Source organism: Dipodomys merriami, unplaced genomic scaffold, assembly GCF_024711535.1.
Source record: "Dipodomys merriami isolate MVZ:Mamm:240054 unplaced genomic scaffold, mDipMer1.0.p SCAF_3, whole genome shotgun sequence".
In the NCBI taxonomy this organism is placed as follows: domain Eukaryota; kingdom Metazoa; phylum Chordata; class Mammalia; order Rodentia; family Heteromyidae; genus Dipodomys; species Dipodomys merriami.
In genome coordinates, this window is record NW_027204492.1 from 111,067,713 (window position 1) to 111,089,223 (window position 21,511).

Here is a 21,511-nt window from a genome sequence, read left to right on the forward strand (position 1 = left end):
ACGTGGAAATGTCATTCTTCCTTGCTTGCCTTTGGTTTTGCTGGATTATATTACAGGGAGGAAAGGCTTTCTTCCCATGTTTATATTTGATGAGAAGCAAACCCTTTCTTTTTGGGGGGATAGGGGGAACTTGATGATACTTCCTCACCTGTGAATGACAGCAAATAAATCCTCAGTTGTCCGAGGTTTGTTTGGAGACACAAACACGCCTTCTGCTTCAGCTTGCGAGTCTTCACTAAGGGGTGAGATGATGGAGTCATCACTTGGTGATGATTCTTCAAATAAGAACAGAGATATCTTTAAGAGAAGTTTCTCAGCCCAGTAATGTGCTTCAAAGTCTCAATACTCAAATAGGAGTTACAGAAACCATCATTGTTTAAATGACACAGAGAGATCTATTGGCTACAAAAACTTCTATCTCAATCATTTTAGTAAGCAAAAAGAAATAGTGGAAGGAAACCAACACCCCGGGCTGTATGGAATGCAAGAAAGCAAAAGGAAATGGCTGAAGACATATTTCCATCATGACAAAGGCAGAGATGACTGACCTTTCAATGAAGCCTCATCCACGTTTCCTTGGGTCTCCTCTGCTCTGCTGTTATCAGAGGCACTTTGGGGTGAAACACCTGAAGCAATATTTTCCTGCTCAGAACATTTTTCAGGGAATGAGTTTACAGTTGATGTCTCTGATTCATAGCGGATATTCCCAGGCACTTTGTCATGGTGGCGGCTCATAACAAGTTGATGCTTACGTTGATTGCTTATGTCTGTTGCTCTCATTGGTGAAGTGGACTGAAATGTGATTACATCCACAGATTCAGATTGGGGACCATCTTCTTGATCTACAGAGGATGATTTCAGTACCTGCACTAGGGCTCCATCTGACCCAGATCCACACTGTATTATTTTACCATCCAAATCATTGTGGCGGCCAGCAGATACCCTCTGAAATCCTTCAGTGGAAACCCCACAGCTTTTACTTGATACATTTTCTGGCATAGGGTCATTTCCCATCTGTGGTTGGTCTTTTGTGCTACCAGTTGAGGTTACAGTTTCTGGATGGCAGTGGTTCTTCCCATCAAAAGTAGGGTTCTTTTCCAAATGGAGTTTATCTGGTCCCATCTCAACTGCAGTGGAGTCTACAAAGGTCAGTATGGTATCTTCAGCAGAATACTGACGGGATATTGGTTTCTTAGTTGTATGTGACCTAGTCTTGCCTGGAGACAAGGCAGCCATTGTGAGAGCACTGTCCTCTAAGTGGGGCACATCTGTATTGTTGCCTTCTCTTTGCTTAACTTCTTCAGACTTGCCGATGGACCTAAGATTAACAGATTTCAAGACTGTTGGCGTAATTGCAAGAGATGGTGGAGGATTTGACCTCAGCGTTTCTCCTACTGGGTTCTGCTTATAAGTAAAAACGTGCAATGGATGACGGTGATGGAATGGTTTATTCAAGACATTATGAAGAGCACTTAGGTCAAGGTGGGTAGGAGGTATAATCGGAAGTTCAAGATCTTTATTCAGTGATAGAGTTCCATCTTTTAAAGAAGGCTGCTGTAGGGAGGATTTCCTTTCTGGAACTTTAGGTTTTCTTTTGCTACCTCCAGGAGACAATGGACCTGAAAAGAAAGCGGTTGGGAAAGAGGATGTTGGTGTTTCAGACTGGCTTGAGTAACCACTTGATGGAGATGCCAAGCCAGCCAGCTTTTCTGGTGAAGCCAATTTAAATTCATTGTCAACTGAAGGAAGAGATGGAGTGGTGGCCCTTGATTCTGATTGTGATGTTTGGGATTCAGAGCTCTCTGGAGATTTGATGCATTCGATAACTGTAGTACCTGTAGCTGTGCTTGAATTGGATAAAGATCTATAAGGATCGTTTGTTTTCAAGTCATTTAAAAGCCAGAGGTCTGCATAGTGAGTTGATTCAGCACCTTCATCTTTGAATGATGGAATATCTGTGGTATCTAACTGAGGTTCCTTAACACCATGTTCACTCTGGTTCATCCAAGGCTCCTGTTTGGTAGGAACACTGGCATTTTCCACTCGCGAAGGTGTGTTGGAGAAATCAAGAGGCAGCTTCATTTCCCTGGAACTGTGAGGCAGGTGCTGACCACTGCTTATCTTTGGTTCTTTCTTCTCAGAAACATCTGTGTTGCCTTCAGACTTCCTCAACGATGAGCTACGTTTAGGTGGGGTTGGCTTTGCCTTTGGTTTCCTGAAAGAGATACTTGGTCGTCCCTGCCTCCTGTGATCTAAGTAGTCCTGCCAGCCGCAGTCGGGAAGACCAGGAGGAACCCCAATGCCTTGGCCATTCTCTGGGCCTAGGGCTGCATAGTGACAGACATAGCCTTTATTACCTTTCAGACCACAATCGAAGTGCATGGAGGTATAGTATCCTTCCGTGTCGACTGAGAAGTGGGAGCTAGTATCTGCTTTGTCTGATGGAGACTTTTCCAGAAAGCTGTCATAAGTGGCCATGCTTGTGAAGCTCGCGCAGCCCAGACTATCTGCCTTAGGACGCTCAGGACTAAAATCTTGGCGGCAGGATGCATCATGATGGTGGTGTAGGTAATTCCACTCACTGTCACTTGTGTTGCTGTTGTTGGTGTCATCCAGGAGATCAGCAACAGTGGAGGTAAAGGAGTTGGCCCGGTGGCCTCTCACTTTCTCCAAGTGGTCATTGTACTGCTCTGCCACAAAGACATTGCTGTCTTCATTAGCATGAGGAGCTGTGTTGAGAGACAACTCTGAGTCACAGTGTGAAGAGCCAGTGAGGGGAGGTGAAGCTGCAGGAGGAATTGTTTCTGAGGTCTGCGAGGGACATGTGGAGCTGCTGCCACTCCAGTTACCACTGGATGACTGATGGTCATCTTTCTGGTCCATGTGGCTGCCAAGGAGGACGCCAGCAGTGGAGATGCAGTGGATGGGGCTCCCAAAGGTGTCTGAGTTGGAGGAGATATCACAGCTGCCAGAGTCAGCAGCCATTCGGGATAGACGTGACCTTCCTCTCTCGCTTAGCTTGTGCTGGGGGCTGTGAATATGCTGAGAACAGGCCAGTCCCAGTGCAGCCTGGTGTTCCTGTGCACTTGGGCTGCTTGGAGCCTCACTACAATCATTAGGGGTTCTTTCATGGTCTCCCACAAAAGGTTCTCCATCTTCATAGGTTGAAGGTTTAGCACCAACTTTGGGCTCAGCATCTCCACCTCTATTACCCTCTCGAGGAAGGCTCCGAGAACGGGTACGGCTGCTCGCTACAGGAGTAAACATGGTGTCACCTTTGTCTGCCAGGGCAGAAATGTTGCCGGCTGAATGAGAAAGGGAAGCTGCAATGCTTTGACCCCTTTGAGCTCTGATTCTTCTTCTGGATGGGGCAGCAATCAGAATATCTTCAGTTTGGCATTCTGAATCCCTGGTTCCGGATCTCCGATTGACAATATTGGAGGGGTCTGGGTTTGTGTGCACAATCACGTTCCTTTCCCTGGCCACTGGGGACTCATCAGAATCTAGGGCACAGGGAAAACACAATGAGATATCTCATGTATCAGCAGAATAACGTGCTTTTTTTCAGAGATATCTACCAGTCTGAATGCTGGCATGTTAGAGATCTCTCTCTTCAGACAAACAAACAAACAGTAGCCAGGCAGCAGTGGCTCATGCCTGAAATTGTAGCTATTCATGAGGTTCCTGATCTGAGGATCCTGGTTTGAAGCTAGCCTGAGCAGGAAAATCCTTAAGATGCTTATCTCCAAGTAATCATCAAAAAGCCAGAAGAAGAGCTGTAGCTCCAGTGTTAGAATGTTTGCCTTGAGCAAAAAAGCTCAGGGACAATGCCCAGGCCCTGAATTTAAGGTCCAGGAAAAGCACAAGAAAAACATAGCAGTGAATAGATAACATTAGGAGAAAGTTAGAATACTTTCTATCTCTGGCTTTGTCTCTGCTTCATTCTCTATATATTAGCAACTATATTTGCATATACACATTTATCTATGTATATATACATACATACATACAAAGAGATGTTCTCTCTTTCTGTGTGTGTGTGTGTGTGTGTGTGTGTGTGTGTGTGTATATGTGTGAGTGTGTGTGTATACCATTAGTGGGGCTAGAACTCAGGGTCTGGGCACTGTTTCTTAGATTTTCCCTTAAGCTTTTTCACTTGAGCCACAGTTGTTTCTGGCTTTTTGATGATTGACTAGAGATAATAATCTCATAGACTTTCCAGCCAGGGCTGGTTTCAAACTGCAATCTGAGGATCTAAGCCTCCGGTGTAGTTTGATTATAGGTGTGGGCCACTAATGCTTGGTTTGCTTTATATCTTTTCTGAATTATCTCTCTTCATCCTCATTCATTTGTACTCCCCCCAAAACTGCTTTTTCTGTACTAAAGTACCCTTTATCCTCTTGGCTGTTATTTTTCCTTTGTGTTTATAATATTAACATGTTGAAATAAAAATCATAGAGTTCATTACAAGAAATAAAAATAATATTTACAGGAGATGCTACCATAATAGTAATACTGTTTTCAAAATAGAGATGTTCTCAATATGATGAACAGAAAAAAATTGGAAATATCACTCCAGGGCATCATATTTTCAATATTCTAGTATGCTCAAAATGTACATTTTAAAATAGTGCCATACAATTGTATCTTTCCTAAATGAAATTCCAAGTCCCATCAAAAAAGACTTGGATTGAATCTTTCTACTTTTTATGAAGTTTCTACCTTAATAGAACTTTTTAAAATTGGCAAAAGATTTCATTTCAGCCAGAACACTGGAATTTCCATGTCTGAGTCTCTAATATTAACCCTTTATAGTTAAGATCAGAAGTTAAACAAAATTCCAAAGGTGGTATCGATCAAGTTGCATTGTACTTATAATGTGGTTTGTTGAATGGTAAATACTTTGTACAACTAACTAAAGATAAAAATATAATTTTAAATACTCATAATCTTGTATATTACAAATGCAAAAAGAAAAGCAAAATAAAAATAAAAATTCACTCAAGTTTGTAAAAAAAATCCACCTAGTTTGCTGAATATAAAAGAAACACACCTTATTTCCAAAGCTCTACCAGTTAAAAATATTTATTATTTTTTTAAGGAAACCATTCGAAAGCTGTCACTCATTTCAACTTCCTGATAATATGTACTACACAGAAACCATGAGCTTTTTCTTAATACCACACCTATTTCTTGTTGAACTCTTCTGGGGATACCCGAGATGGTTTTCCTTCTCCTCAATTTCCGTCTCCGCTGTAGGACAGATTGTGAATGAACAAGAGAGCAGCGTATACCAGCCTCTCTGTCAAAACCAACTCCTACAAACCACAAATAGGACTCATTAGCCTTTAGAAATGGAAAACAAAATTTTCACTTACTTGGAACACAGTGACATTTATTGGTTGGAAGTAAGGGAAGCCTGTGACCAAATATAAGGGAGCCCTTATTCAGCTCTTATTTAAATGATGCTGTAGTACATTAAGCTTTACTTCTAAATGCAGTTTTCTACAACAGCTTGCACTGTCAAAAGTCACCAAAAGAAAGAGACAAAAATCAAAACAAAGAGAAGAGAGAAAAACCATAAAAAAGCACTCTCAAACAGTAATGGATCCTTCAGGATTTATAACCTTTAGTCACTAGTATTTACTGGTCTATTTCTGGGCTCTGTGAAACTGATACCTTTGCATAGTAGATCTGTAGCCAAGATGTTAACCTGAATTAGTTCAGCTAACATACCCTGACCCACTTCTTCATTAAAAGCTTCTTTGTGAAATTTTTCTCCTCTACCTTCAATGCCAAAATCTTCTCCACCACCACCCCCCTTTCATGTACACACAAACACACAAGCTGCTGCAAGGAAACAACAGCATGGGGAGTTTTTTTTTTTTTAAAAAAACTATGCTGTACTCTACTTTCTTCTGCTGACTGACTTCATTGGATGCTTTTTTGGTTTAGTACCAGCTGTCCTGCCAATGGGAAATAAATATACCAGGGAGTCTCTAGTTCCTGAAATGAAATGCATCTACTTTCTGTACAAACTGTAAAAGCTAGAATCCCCAGGCTTTAAACCACTTAGTATTTTGTTATGTATAGGGGCCCAACCATGATGCTTATTAGTTTATTTCTAAATAATCCTATTGTCAACCGTTCTATCAAAAGTAGAACGATGAGGAGGGATATGAAGATCTAAACTTTGGTCTGGCCTACCCCCTCACTGTGAAATTTTCAGAGTGAGCTTCACCTCAGGAAGCCACAATGTTGTGCTTTGGAATGGCTCACCTCATCATTTATCTTAACTCTTAAGCACAGGGCCACCAATGGCAGGTTTAATCTTCGCTGTATAATGAAGAAGTTGAGATTGACTTGGCATCACAGTGCCAACAGTTTCTAGAATTCACTTTGAAATGCCTGTTTCACATCATGAATAATTACATTATTACCACAGAATTCATACAAATGGGATTTTCCTTTCTTGGTTCCAACTGAATGTTAAAAGCCTTCATTCTAATTTTAAGGGTATCAAGACACAGATATCATGTGTTATATAGACATAATTAATAATGTTATCTTTAGAGCTCTTGAAATCAACATCTAATCTAGGCTTGAGTCTGAGAGTTCCTGAAATAAAGCAGAAAGAAAACCCTTCCCTTTATCCTAATCACAGGACGATGGTCCATAATCATAGTACTAAATTTAAAAACAAGATTTTACTTACAGTGCCAGGAAGGAAGTAGGTGCTTCTAATAACCAGATATTCCCAGAACTGAAAATTAGTTTAAGAGGGTGCCAAAATGATCTGTCATGGCAGCTGAACTCCACTAATACATCCCATTTAGATTACAGAGATCAGATAAGCACATATCTTTAGAATAATTTATCCTACACATTGAATAGATCATCAGGAAAATGTAGTCCCAGCTCACAGCGAGCCAATCAACTAAGAATGTTTTTGCAGAAAGGAACTAGTATCTGTCTCAGAAACCTGGTCCATTTGTTCCCCAGTCTATATAAGAGAAATCTGAGTAGGGTTAATAATAGTTATGTCTAAATATCTCAAGGGACATGTAATCTTTAGTCATGTGGCACCAAGATTCAAATCAGTCATAACATGGTTATTTTGCTGTTCTTTCATCCTTTCCCTCGCTCTCTCTGAGTCCCTCATTTCCATTTCCATGTTTTGATGTTTTCTATACATAAATATGATGAGGTGTTTTAAGAAATCCTAGTGGATAGATCATTGAATTTCTACCTTTAAAGTTGGAATACCTTAAAAATATAATTTAACTTGCAGCTAAGGTTACCAGACCCAATTTTGTTTTTGTTTTTGTTTTTTGGTCCAGTTGTGGGGCCTGAACTCTGGGCCTGAGCACTGTCCCTCAGCTCTTCAGCTCAAGGCTAGCGCTCTACCACTTTAGCCACAGCGCCACGTCCAGCTTTTTCCTTTTTTTTTTCTTATGTGGTGCTGAGGAATCGAACCCAGGGCCTCAGGCATGCAAGGCAAACGCTCTACCACTGAGCCAACTTCCCAGCCCCACCAGAGCCAATTTTGGAATTCCTAATTGCTGCAAATATACTTTAAAGAAAAGTCCAGCTAGGCTCCTGACTAAACTAATACTCAACTTCTCTATACATAAAAGGAGAAAAGTGAAAGAAAGATAGATTTGTTGGTTTTAAAGCAGAATTCATCCATCTTCTATGTATTCATATTTTAAAGGTCAAAAATTCCTGAAATCACTAAGTCTAAAGAATCTTTTTTTTTTTTAAAAGAAAACAGCTTACCTTCATCCAGGGAAACATGAAAGCATGTTTTCCAGCTGGTGAGCAAGACATTACAGGAAGTTTTAGAAACCTGGGGTGTGCTCTATTCTTTCTTGCAGTTGCCTAAATTCATTACCATGTGATTAATTTCTCCATTATTTCAGTAAGCTATGAGCAAAGAGCTATTGGTGGTTTTTTCCTCAAAAAGAAACTGTCCATCATTTACATAACAAGCAGCATATGTACAAATTGATGTTCAAAATTTGACAAAAGAATATTGAATGTCTCCTGGGTTGTATTTTGATTTTTTAAAAAAAGGTATTATCCATTTAGAAAAATGGGAGTTTTAGCTGACAGACCCAACAGTACAGGTTTTTAGTATATGAAATACACAGACTATTTGGCCCCAAGTACCCATAAGGAAAGAAATAATGATACCAGTGACATTGATGGGAATAATGCAAGAAGAAATCACTTGGGCATCTTGTTTCATCTTCTCCTCTGGCGTTGGGAGAGGCAGCGCTTGGCTCCAGTTGGTCTGCTTGTCCAGTGTCGAGGGGATATTGTGTATTGGGTTTTTTGGCCTCTGCCCTAACATGACATCTGCATTTTCATCCTCAGGAGGGTGAGACTGTAAACAAAGTATTTTCAGATTGAGCCATCATAATTTTTAGGTAAGTACACGTATAAGAAAATTCATAGTTATTAGCTATGAGAAAATGATGTGACAAGCTTTTAAAATGAAAAAGGAAGGATTCTTAGAAATAGTAAGCATAACTACTTGAAACCATTATTTCAACATTGAAGTGACACAAAAAGACAATTGGGCAAGTTAAACATGCTGGTCAGGTAAAATGGAATGGAGAAAGACAAGGTAGCCAGAAATTCTTGAACTTCAAACGGAAGAAAACTGCCTATCTCCAATCCAGTGAAAGTAAGATCCACTTTTTTTCTCACCATAAATTCTTATTTAAAAAAAAATCTCAAGAAGCCAGGCACAGGGGTCTCATGGCTATAATCACAACTACTCAGGAGGCTGAGAACTGAGGACTGTGATTCTAAGCCAGCCTAGGCAGGATAATCTGTGACATGCTTACCTCCAATGAATCAGCAAAAAGCTGGAGGGGAGTTATGGCTCAAGTAGTAGAGCACCAGCCTTGAGCAAAAAAGCTCAGAGATAGCACCCAAGCCCTGAACTCAAGCCTCAGTACTGGTGTATATGGGCACATATACCCACACAGACACAGACAAAGACACAGACACAGACACATACACACACACACACACACACACACACACACACACACACACACACACACACACACACACACACACACATCTCAAGAGCTGTCCATAACTACAATCAAAGGAAGCACATGATGTAAATGCTTATAAAAAGGCTTTAAAATATGCCAGAAAAAAATGGAGTCTAGAGACAAGTCAACCTAATCTGGGAGGCCATTAAAACACATGGGAGTTCATGTCACTGCAGGAGGACGGCTTTTGTGAATCACATTTAAGAAATTTACTTCAATCAACACTATATACACCTGGAAGGGCAAAAGTAAAGGGGTCCCCCCCATCCCCATCTACAGAGTATAATACAAATGTTGTTTCTGGAAGGAGTCAACTGGGTTGGTTGCCTTTTCAAATTTGAAAGGGTAAAACAGCATTTAGTTTATTTTCTTTTGGCTTGACAGTGCAAAACTCTCCTTCAAGCTGTGCATTTACAGGCTTTGATTTCTATATGACATTTGAAATTTCTCCATCTAAACCTTCATAAATATTAATATTGTTTAACTTTTATTCCAAGATAGGCTCCTAGCCCAGATTAATAAAAATCAGCCCCACCCCAGTTTTGATATCTGGGTCGTTTGAAAACCAGACTAATAAAAGACTCACTTTTTACCACTGAATCTAGTTTTATTTCCTTATACAACTTGGAGGAAGCTGAACATCAGTAAAAATTGCTTCCTCTTATGCCAGTAAGGTTTTAAAATACTCTGCTCTAAACTCAGGGTCATTTTTAAAGAGCTTCAGTCCTTGCATTTAGAAACATTCCCTGTTGACTAGGAGTATTTCATGTATTGTCAAATAAACTGTCCTCAAGTCTCCTTGAAAAAGCAGCAGAGCCAATTGTTTAAAAGACCCTCCAGCATTTACTTACCTTATCAGATGTTTCTGCAAAGCCCCCTAAAAGACCCAGCAGCACATGACCCCCACTTTGGAAAAAATGTGCTCGTCATGAATGTTTTAGTAAAATATTGCAACCTTCTTTCTTCAGCTTTTGTGTAGAGTCCCAGCAAAGTGAACAGCTCAAATAAAGTTCAAGCACAAAAAGAATTTGTTTCCTAGGTAACTTCTAAAAGAAAAGTTTGGTGTGCATGCAGAGTCAGAGGGGGGGGGCGCGCGCACACACACACACACACACACACACACACACACACACACACACACACACACACACACACACACACACACACACACACACACACACACACACACACACACACACACACACACACACACAGTGACACACACTGGAGCAGGCAGAACTACAGAGAAATGGCCACCACCAGAGGCCTCATTTCTGAGAGGCGATTCCTTTCTTGAATAACAATGGACTGGGGAAGGAGTGATCTGACTTACAGGCTCTGACTAGCAGCCAAAAGCACTTTTTATTTAGGGGTAATAGGGACAACTAACTGTCTGTCAGAGAATCCTTTTGTCCTTTTCTCTCTCTTTCTCTCTCCATCCTGAACTTTTTAAATTGTGATAAATATAGGGAAAATTGGAATTTATTTTCTCCAAACAAGGTCCAAGAGCAGCAATAGGTGATATCCATGGGGAACAGAGCTATAAATTGTAAGAGGAGGCAGTAAATGGGGAAAACTGCTAATGGTAGGATCATCTAAATAGCGTTTTATCTAATTCAAGTTAGGAAAATACCACCCTTAAAATGGATTTAAAAGAACACCTGTTAGTTGGAAACGAGAGTTTGCAATAAAGTTAAAGAAGAGAAGAAAGGGAGAGTGTCTGAGCAGAGCAGGATAGGGCTTACAAAGGAATATTCTCAGAACCAATACCTTTCTACTCCATGGGGCCATGTGGCAACACTCAGTAGGGGAGGGCGAACGGGTGCTGTTAAACTAGGAACATAAAATGCAAAAAAAAAAGAAAGAAATTAAAAAAGAATACACAATATAACTTAGTAGGCCAAATCTAAATATTAATCAGTAAAAGTACTGGAATAATTCCTTCTCTTCTAAATGAATCTTGGATTTTTTTTTTTTTGAGAAGCAGATAAACAGTGGTTAAGAGCACAGACTCTGGACCCAGACTTTCTGAGTTCCAATACTGGCTAGCTGGTGTATTTTTCCATATGAGCCAGTACAATTAGTCAATGTTTCTAAATCAGTTCCTTCATCTGTAGGGAAAAGTAAATAATAGCACTTACACGCCCCCCCCCCCCAGTGTGTTTCTAAGGACAAAATGAGTTAAATATATGTAATATACTTAGAAGAATCCTGGCTCTTAATATATTCTATATGGTTAGGATTGACTGCTTCTGCAACTATTATTATTATTATTACCTTTACTTTTTACTGTGAAGATGTCTTTGAAAAATCCCAACTTCTATCTTTTTAATCCCAACCCTTCTTGCTGATTTGGAAAATGATTAAATTATTTTCTTTCCTTTTATTTTCTTTTTGTGGGAACCACTTGGGAGGAAATTTACCATGTATGATCTCCTTCTCCAGACAGTACAATTGGGTTCCTCCCTTATATTCACAGACCACCTGCTTTCTTAGGAGTGTCTCCTGTGCAGTCCTGCAGGACGCCGCACTCACAAGTTCTCATATGTGGTGTAATGCTGTGCTTAAACTTCTGAATTTTTTGCAGAGGAGACCCCAGATTTTCATTTTGTATTAGACATTTCAAATTATGTACCCAGTCCTATTTGGAGAATAATTTAGTACCCAGTACTCCCTTTGCAAGATTTACTAAAATAAGAAAACACTTCAGGGTGGTATGCAAGTGTATATAAATGTATTAACTGAAATATGGTAGATTCAGGGGAGAGTGCAAAGGGTGTAATTCCTTAAAAAGGCTAATTCGCAGTCCAACAAAATGCCAGGAAACAGGTTGAAAGGGGAGGAGGGGGAGTCAAGGAGAAGAGGGTAGAGAGGAATAAAGAGATGAATAATTCAAAGCATATCCTACAAAATTAAGAAAACTGAGGGAACGGGTGGGTTGGGAGGGATGGGGGAGAATGTCAAAAGGAGTGACACTGATTAAGATGCATAAACTATATCATAAACTGCTTTTAAATGGTAACTCCTTTGTATAACTACTTAAAGATAATAAAATATATTAAAAAAATAAAGTTCATTTACAAGTTGTATTTTTTAAAAATGAGTTCCTGAGCAGAGCACTGAAACTGTTTTTGTTTGTGTGCTTATTTGCTTGAGAGGTCTTACTATGTAGCCCTACCTGGCCTTGAACTTGCAAATCTCCTGTTTCTGCCCCTTGAGTGCTTGGATTATAAGCATGCACTACTATGCATGGCTAGAAACTCCTTTACACTCTAAACTATACCATTTTGCATTCAGTTAGACATTTATTATAGCATTTAGTCTATAACAGGGTTTTAATATAATATGAATTATCCTTGGATATATTTTTCTGAACTTAGTAGATTGTGAATTACTAGACATTAACAGACATAAAATTTTCATTCCCCTCTTCCACGATACTAGCAGATTTCCCTCCAGATTCATTAAATATTTGTCCACTGGAATAATATCAGCTTTGTGTATTTTATCAGTGATGAGAAATGAAATAAAATAAGGGGCATGGATCTCAGGAGGAAGTAGATACTACACAAAGCAAGAGACCATGGGGGAGGGACATACAAAGCCACAAAGAAATAATCTTATAAATGTGTTAGAAACAATCGCATGAAAGAAAAATCATTTGAATACATATCTTAGGGTTCATTTCCCTAACATCAACTTATCTGACCTTTTCTGCTTGACTCAGACATATACTAGTTATTGCAAATAAGGGAAACCATGGCACCTATGTTTCTTTGGGCCTGGCTTACTTCACTTAATATAATTTTTTCCAAGTCTTTCCATTTCCTAACAAATGGGGCAATGTCATTCTTTCTGATGGAGGCATAGAATTCCATTGTCTATATATACCACATTTTCTTGATCCATTCATCTACTGAGGGACATCTGGGTTGGTTCCATTTCTTAGCTATGGTAAATAATGCTGCAATAAACATAGTTGTGCTGGTAGCTTTAGTGTGGCCTTGTTTGTGATCATTAGGGTAAATGCCCAAAAGTGGGATTGCTGGGTCATAGGGGACCTCTATGTGGAGTCTTTTGAGGAACCTCCATACTACTTTCCTATTTGATGTTGGTATAATTTGGGGAGGGGAAGGGAGAAAACAAATTGTTTAAACAGGGATACAGGTGGACCCATTGCAACAATGAGACATACAAGTCGTTACATCGAAAATGAACTTTACAACTTTGGTGTGTGGGGAGGGAGGAGTGTTGGGTGGGGGGGAGGATGGGATGGGATGGGAAAGGGAAACAAAGGAGGAGGCAACAATGCTTGCTAAGAAATGTACTCATTATCTTGCTCATGTAATTGTAACCCCTTTGTACAGTATTTTCCACAATAAAAAAATAAAAAAATAAAAAAGAAGGCAAGAGACCCTCTGTCTTAGTGTTAATATGTCTAAAAAAAAGAAGCATAAAACACCAGCAGCTCTCGCTTCCATCAGAGGCGCAGTATGTCAACTAAAGGGAAAGTTCACCAAAGTAGGCAAAGAGGAGGCTGCAAAGTAAAGCTACCACAGAAAGGGAACTTACTTCAAAGAAATCCAAACCTTTCTGTTTCATGAAAGAATTAAAAAAAAAAACAACTACACAGCAGAGAACTGCAGGTCAGAAAACATCTGAATGATATTAATATGAATATATGGATTTGGTAGTTCATCATACATCTCTTACATTACTTAGCTCTCCTGTTGAGTAATTTTTTCCAGGAGTAAAGGGTAAAAGTGGCTTTTGTTTTTATCCTACCTCCAGGCAGGCACCAGTGACTCATACCTGTAATCCTACCTTCTCAGAAGGCTGAGCTCTGAAGATTGCTGTTTGACTCTAGCTTAGGCAGGAAAGTCCATGAGACTCTTATCTCCAATTAAACACCAAGAAAAGCATTCCAAACAGCAGATAATAGAAGCAGACCTATAGAAACCCCTGATTTGGGAATTATCATTTTATGCAAGACAGTAAACCACTGTGGTTTTCCCAGAATAAATGTTTAGGAAGAGTGTTAGGAAACCATTTGTTGATTCAAGTACATTTCTTTGATTTAAGTCAAACTCAGTCTCACTGGAAACAAACTGTCAGATTTAAAATTTTTAAAAATTCCTCCCTTATGGGTATGGAGATGAACATATATATATATATATATATATATATATATATACATACATACATACATACATACATACATATATGTATATATACATATCATTGTGTAATTCTTTTGCTGATTTAAAAAAATTGTGGTATTGGGGATTCAATTGAGCCATGTGGTTGGTCCTTGTAAAATTCTTTTCTGTACTATTGATTTTTTTATAATAAAATTTTCAAGAAAAAAAAGTTTTAAAAAATCAAAATAATTTTCCTTTCTTTCCCAGTTTCCCATTCTGGCCTTTCTGTAACTGATTTTGAGAGGCCTCAGATTTGAAATAGCAACATTTTCCAATAAGGCAGGACCAGTCATGTTCATTTTGTCCCCAGCAAAGGATGCCTCTTTGATGCTATTTCTTTATTTTTGTCCTCACGGGCCCTACCAGGTCCTTTAGTCCTTTCACTAATTTCTCATGAAATTTCTCCGCCTTACCAAAGGCAGAAGTTACACTAACAATCAGTGTTCATAATAAGGAATAACAAACATCATACTCAAAAGTAGCCACAGATATTGCATCAGTGAATACTGAAAAACCACTTTCAGAATCCAACCTTTCTTAGGGTATGTATATGAGAAAAGCTTTTTTCTCCCACTTTTGTGACTATAAATATTTCTCTGAAGATTTCCAGATTTTCCCCAATCTTTCTCTTAGAGTCAGAAGAAAAAAAAACACCCAATCCTTTCACTCTATATTTTTCTTTCTTTGGATTAAATTTTATGTGGGGACCTATTTTGCTTCCAAGATTTCCAAAAGGCATCTGTTAAAATGTTGTGGGTGGCCAGGCACTGGTGACTCAAACCTGCAATCCTAGCTACTCAGGAGGCTGAGATCTGAGGATCATGTTTCAAAGCCAGCCTGAGCAGGAAAGTTTGTGAATCTCTCATCTCCAATTAATCACCAAAAAGCCAGAAGTGGAGCTATGGCTCAAGGAACTAGCCTTGAGCACAAAAGCTCAGAGACAGCACTGAGGCCCTGAATTTAAGCCCCAGGACCAACACATACACACAAAAAAATGTTGTGGGTAGTCCAACAGGAAATGTTTTGAAAATTAGGCTGTAGTTCATGATCTAACTGATCCCACATATCATTTATAGCAGTTGACTTTCAGTGCTGATTTATTACTATTATTCTATTTTATTTATTATTTGTTTATTTGGTACCGAGTAATAGAAGCTAGGGCCTCATGCATGCTAGGCAAGCACTGTACCACTAAGCCACATTCCTAGCCCTTATCACTCTATTTTAAACCTGGGAAAAGTATACTACAGACTAGGCATTTCATTGAATATACCACTAAAACCTCAGAGGGAAGATGCCCCCCTGCAAACCACACTGAGGTAAAGGGCTCTCAGTGTTACTACCACAGGGCTTGCTCATCCTCAGACCAATCCCTGCATTTATACACATACAATGGCTCATCTGGGAGACAGAGGACCTCCTATCTGCCTGAGTCGAATTCTTCTATGCAGGAATGTGTGGGAATGTGTTGGACACAAATATGTATTGCCTTGACCTTTCTTCTAGGCTTAAAGAAGCCCATCAGGATTCTTCTTGCTACCTTAGATTGTACTATCTCAAAGCCTCCCACTGGTCAGCACTGTGCTCTTAACTTGCTAAAGTGTTTAGAAACATTGTTTTGAACTCATCCAGTGCTTCTTTCTTCTCTTCTCTCCAGCTACCATATTTACCAAGGTGAACAGACATGGGAACACAAAAGGAGGAGGTAAGCAAAAGATTACAAAGGTACCTTATGCTCTTGCTGTTGGAGCTTTACTCCCTTTTCCAAGTTTGCCATTTGGCTGACTTTCCTCTAGGCAGTTGGGGCCTAAAGGGTCAGCATACTCCCACCTGGGATGCCCCCTAATCCAAAGGATCTAAACCCCACCAACTACACCCCCAGCTAGCTTGGAGGAAGCCCACAAATGCAGCCTTACTAAGGTGCTAAGAACTCCATTCAAATATCCTCAGGGATTAAGTCACCGAAGCAGTACTAAGTGATGGTTTTGACTAGGGAGGAGATATTTGGCAATGGATGCCTACTATGTTGTATTGTTTGTTTTCTTGTGTGAAATGGGGTCTTACTATGTTAGTCCAGGCTGGCCTGGAACTTGTGATCCTCCTATCTCTACCTCCCACAGTTCTAATATTACATAAAGGTGTGACCTACTATGCTGAGTTCTTCTTTTAACTATTTTATACATTGATATCTATTTTAAAACATCAATGAACATAATTATTTAGGCCTGGGAAAATACTCTTGTCATTAATAAATCTGCTTTCCTAAATCATATCTTTATTAATTTGCCCTGGCAAAGACAGCCACCACTACTTCTTCAATTCTCCTAAGAGGCACTTTGCAAAACAAAATACACAAAACAGGCCTGGGGATATAACTCAAGTGGTAGGAGATCTGTCTAGCAAGTGCAAGATCCTGAGTTCAAACACCAGTGCAGCCAACTTCTTGGTCCTTGAAAATGAATATAGAAAGGAAAAGAATATTCTGGGGTTAATAAACCTGTTATTAATGAGCCAGGTGCTGTGCCGATTCTTCCATCAGAAATACTGTATCATAGCAACAGATGAGTCTCAGTCACCAATGATTTACAGTCAGCTTCCAAGATCAATCTGCCTTCTACAAAGACCATAAGTGAGTTAGATAGGTGATATGATAGGAATCATCACTCCCAAAATACTATATTTGAAATTACTATCAAGCTCTTACTTCCTTATGTATTAGTCAGATTTTTGTCACTGTGACAAAATGACCAAGAAAAACAAGGGAGGAAAGATTTTCTTTTGGCTCCTGATTTCAGAGGTTTCAGTCCATCATGGTGGGGGAATGTAGTGGAGCAGAGCAGCTCACATCATAGTGATAAGGAAGCAGATAGAAAGAGAATATCTTCCTGAGAGAGTTTTCGCTCATCCTCCCTATATCCCACCAGGGCCTTCAGCTTTTTGGGCCTCCAGCATATTCAGGTTAGTATTCCCTCCTTACTAATTCATTCATCTCTAGATGTGCCATATCATACAAACCCAGAAATATGCTTTAGTAATCTCCTGGGCAAGTCTCAATTGAATCACGTTGACCCTCTCAAGATTAACTATAACTTCTTACTAAACCAAAAAGGAACCTCTAACGACTTAGAGTAATTAGCACATACAAGTCACAGTCACCCTATTTTCATTAAGTACAATTTCTGATTATTGGTATTTCTGAGATCAAAACTTATCAGTAATTCACTGAGTAATGAAATAAATTGAATTTTTTTGATCTGCTACTTAAGATGTGGCCAATTGAAGCATTATGCCTGGTACCTTCTGTTCTATCACCCCAGGCAGCAGGCAAAGTAAAATATTACTTTAGAGGATAGTTCTTACTTATTTTGGTATCATGTTTTTTGTTGTTGTTGGTTGTGAGGCTTGAACTCTGAGCCAGGGCGCTGCCCCTCAGCTCTTCAGCCCAAGGCTAGCAGTCTATCACTTGAGCCACAGTTCTACTTCTGGTTTTTTGGTGGTTTTTTGGAGATTAGAGTCTCACAGACTTTCCTGCCCAGGCTGGCTTTGAACTGTGATCCTCAGCTCACAGCCTCCTGAGTTAGCTAGGATTACAGGCATGAGCCACCAGCACCCAGCTTGGTATCATTTTTACCATTTATAAATATCAAATTCATTTTCCAAATGAAGAAATAAATGAATAAATGAGAGCCCATATTGAAAAACAAGACAGTCCAAGTGGAGATAAAGTTTTGATAGCATAGAATATTTGAAGTTTGATTTGTTTGAGCTCTAAGATAAGGTTTGGCAAAAGATTTGTGGGAAATCAATCTGGAAAGTTATGGTAGAACTTGATTATAGAAAATCTGGAGTATTGAACTTAAGTTTTTAGGCAGGATGGAAAAATGGAAATTTTAGAATTAGAAATGTATTTTTATGGCAGAAATCCTTACAGCAAGGTTAGAATTTTTCTTCATTAGTTTAAAGGAGCAAAATATCTAAGATAAAGGGAAACACCTAAGATTAAAAAAAGAGAGAGAGAGAAAATTAACTTGGCCACATGCTAATGACTATGTAGTCATAGCTACTCGGGAGTCTGAGACCAGAGGATCGGAGTTCAAAGGCAGCCTGGGCTGAAAATTCCACAAGATATCATCTCCAAAATAACTAGCAAAAGGACTGGAGGTGGGTACACGTGGCAATGCACCAGTTAGGCAAGTAAGCTGAGCAATCAGGAGGCTCACCTAGTGACCAAACCAATAATAACAACAAAACCAAGAGAGACTTAATGTGGATGGAAAGGACCATTTTTAAACAGAGATTCATAAAACATGGGATGCAAAACTACGAAGATATCTTCTAAAAGTGAAAAGGAAAACTGACTTGTCTAGGATGCTGTGGATTCCTGTATGGCAACTGTGTGTTAAGATGAAGCGTGTTATTAAGCCATGAAACTACGAAGAATTCCTGAAATTCTTTCCTGGCTCCTTTTATTAAGCCTGGCAAAGAATGTAACTATAAGACAACATGTTGATTCTGATGATGAAGCCTCAGTGTGCCTCTGGACCCCAATCAAGTTTTGTCATAGTAAGTCTTGTTATCATCCTGCAGATTCATCAGAAAGTAACTATGAGCCTGAAGACTTGCTTGGTTTAGGAGTCTCATCACAGCCAGAAATGGCTGTTTTGACAATATGCTTCGGAACTTTCTCATGCGCTTTAGAGTAAGGAGGCTGGACATGTTACAGAGCCTCCTATATTCACCCCTCTGCTAAAGCATCATTTCTGTCCCAATGTTAAGTGAACTGGAATCTTTTTTACATCAAATTTCTAAATAGAGAGAATATTGTTGAGGAAGTACCCAGTTTAATCTGTTTGAGGTTTAAAGATCGTCCTCTGTCTTGAAGGCTTGTTTTTTATTTGCAAATGTCAATGCTGGACATTTTCTTCAGCTCCCAATAGAAGTTTCAAAGCATCCTATGCATTGAGCACTAGATGCCTGGTTATGCTGACTTGCTAGCTCCTTGTGCAGACCACGGCTAATCCCTTAGAAACATGGACTCTGGCACTGGTGGAACGACCTGAGGTGAATGACAGGCATTTGAGCAAGCCAAAGCAGCTTCTTTGCCAAAGTCAGCTAAGTTTAGACCTCATTGAATCAAGCTGTTGGCTTCTGAAAGTCTGAATAGTCTCTTCATTCATGAATCTTCCTTTGGCAGTCTCTCACTGACTCATCATTTGCTTGCTTGCTTGCTTGTGTGCGGATACATAATTCTTTTGTATGTGCAAATGTGTGTGTGTGTGTGTGTGTGTGTGTGTGTGTGTGTGTTCATAATGGTACTTGAACTCAGAGCCTCTCTTCTCTTTTTTGCTCAATGTTGGCACTCTATCACTTGATCCACACTCCACGTTCAGGTTTTTGGTGGTTAACTGGGAAAAAGAATCTCATGGACTTTTCCGCCCAGGCTGACTGAACTGTAATTCTCAGATCTCAGCTTCCTGAGGAGCTAGGTTTACAGACATGAGTCATCAGCATCTGGCTCGATGTATACATAATTCTTAAAGAAGAGAATAGATAAAGGATACTAATGCAGGCGACTGGAAGTGGAAGTATGGCTCGGGTGATAGAAGTGCCTGCTCAACAAGTATAAAGCCTGGAGTTCAAACCACAAAAAGAATCTACCCTCCCCCACCCCACCCCTTGCCAAAAAACAAACAAAATCTCACACAACTACAAAGAATCCACTGCAAAAAAGGTGGGAAATGTGTCAGGAATTGGGGATGGCCAGGCAATGTGACTGAAATGAACGAGGGATGTTTTAAACTACTATTTAGACTTTGTGATAAAGTGATGCAATAGAGGGAAAAATATATTTTGGAAGAATTGTCTGATAATCATCTGTTAGCTGCCCGAGGCTCTTTGACTTGCATAATTAAAGTTCCTAGGGCTTTCTACCTTTGGTCTCTACAGTAAATCATTTTAATCAAATGTTGTCCCTTATTGTTTCATTAAAATTATATTATGGATCCACCAATAAATATTTATGGTTTGGTTCAAAATAAAACAAAACAACTACTGTTTTCCAAACTTATTAACATCAGCTATTTTCCTACCCTTCCCTCAGGATGGTTATGATATTCATTTGTAATATTGTTAGGCGAAGTTGTTACTGTTTGTTTTCACTTACAGTTCTCACATTCTAGTTGATGATATTTATTTATGGGAGGGTGTGGAGGGGGTGTACACACAGATGTTTTCTGATACTACAGTAGATACAATTTCAAAAGCTTTTGAAAAATCCCTGATGATGAAATAATTATTTTTCATGTCATCAAACTTTCTTTGGGCTGGAAAAGGGGCTCATGCCTATAATCCCAACCACTCAGGAAGTAGAGATGAGGAGAATTATGGTTTGAGGTTGGCCCTAGGAAAAAGTTAGTGAAATCTTCACCTCACCAAATAAATTGGATATGGTGGTGTGTATCTGTAATCCCAGTTATACAGGAGGCATAGGTAGGAGTATTGTGGTCCCGAGCCAGCCCAGGAGAAGAAAATGTGAGATCATATCTGAAAAATAACTAAAGTAGCCAGGCCCTGGTGGCTCACACTTGCAATTCTGGCTATTCAGGAGGCTAAGATCTGATGACCACGGTTGAAAGCCAGCCAGGGAGGGAAAGTGTGGGACGTTCTTTATCTCCAATTAACTACCAAAAAGCTAGAAGTGAAGCTATGGTTCAAGTAGGAGAGTGTTAGCTTCAAGGAAAAAAAAAGCTCAGGGACAGTGATTAGGCCCTAAATTCAAGCCTTAAGATAGGCACAAAAAATAATAACGAAAGCAAATTGGGCTAGGAGCCTGCTTCATGTTGTAGAACACTTACCTAGCAGGCATGAGGCCCTGAGTTCAAACCTTAATATTGTTAAAAATTATTCTATAATACTATATTTTTTTGCTGGTCCTGGGGCTTGAACTCAGGCAGGGCTTGGGGGCTGTCCCTGAGCCTCTTTGTGCTCAAGGCTAGTGCTCTACCACTTGAGCCAAGGCACCGGTTCCATCTTTTTCTGAGTAGTTTATTGGAGATAAGAGTCTCACTCTTTCCTGCCTGGGCTTCCAACTGCAATCCTCAGATCTCAGCCTTCTGAGTAGCTAGGATTACAGGCATGAGCCACTGGCACCTGGCTTATAATACTATTTTTTGATATAATATTCCACCCTGTATATAGGATATGCAGGATGGAATACTTAGCATATATGTATGTTTT

General features: G+C 39.5%; 1 protein-coding gene across 1 annotated transcript in view; it reads right to left on the reverse strand.

The window, feature by feature from the left end:
• The window catches only part of Nhs (NHS actin remodeling regulator), a 319,344-nt gene that overhangs the window by 6,508 nt on the left and 291,325 nt on the right, over positions 1–21,511 (reverse strand). Inside the window, exons 5-9 of the mRNA XM_070040796.1 lie at positions 10,845–10,907; positions 8,197–8,389; positions 5,187–5,318; positions 549–3,503; positions 149–275 (exon numbers count right to left, since the gene is read on the reverse strand). Of these exons, the coding sequence (XP_069896897.1) occupies positions 149–275; positions 549–3,503; positions 5,187–5,318; positions 8,197–8,389; positions 10,845–10,907 (3,470 nt within the window). The remainder of the gene's footprint in view (positions 1–148; positions 276–548; positions 3,504–5,186; positions 5,319–8,196; positions 8,390–10,844; positions 10,908–21,511) is intronic.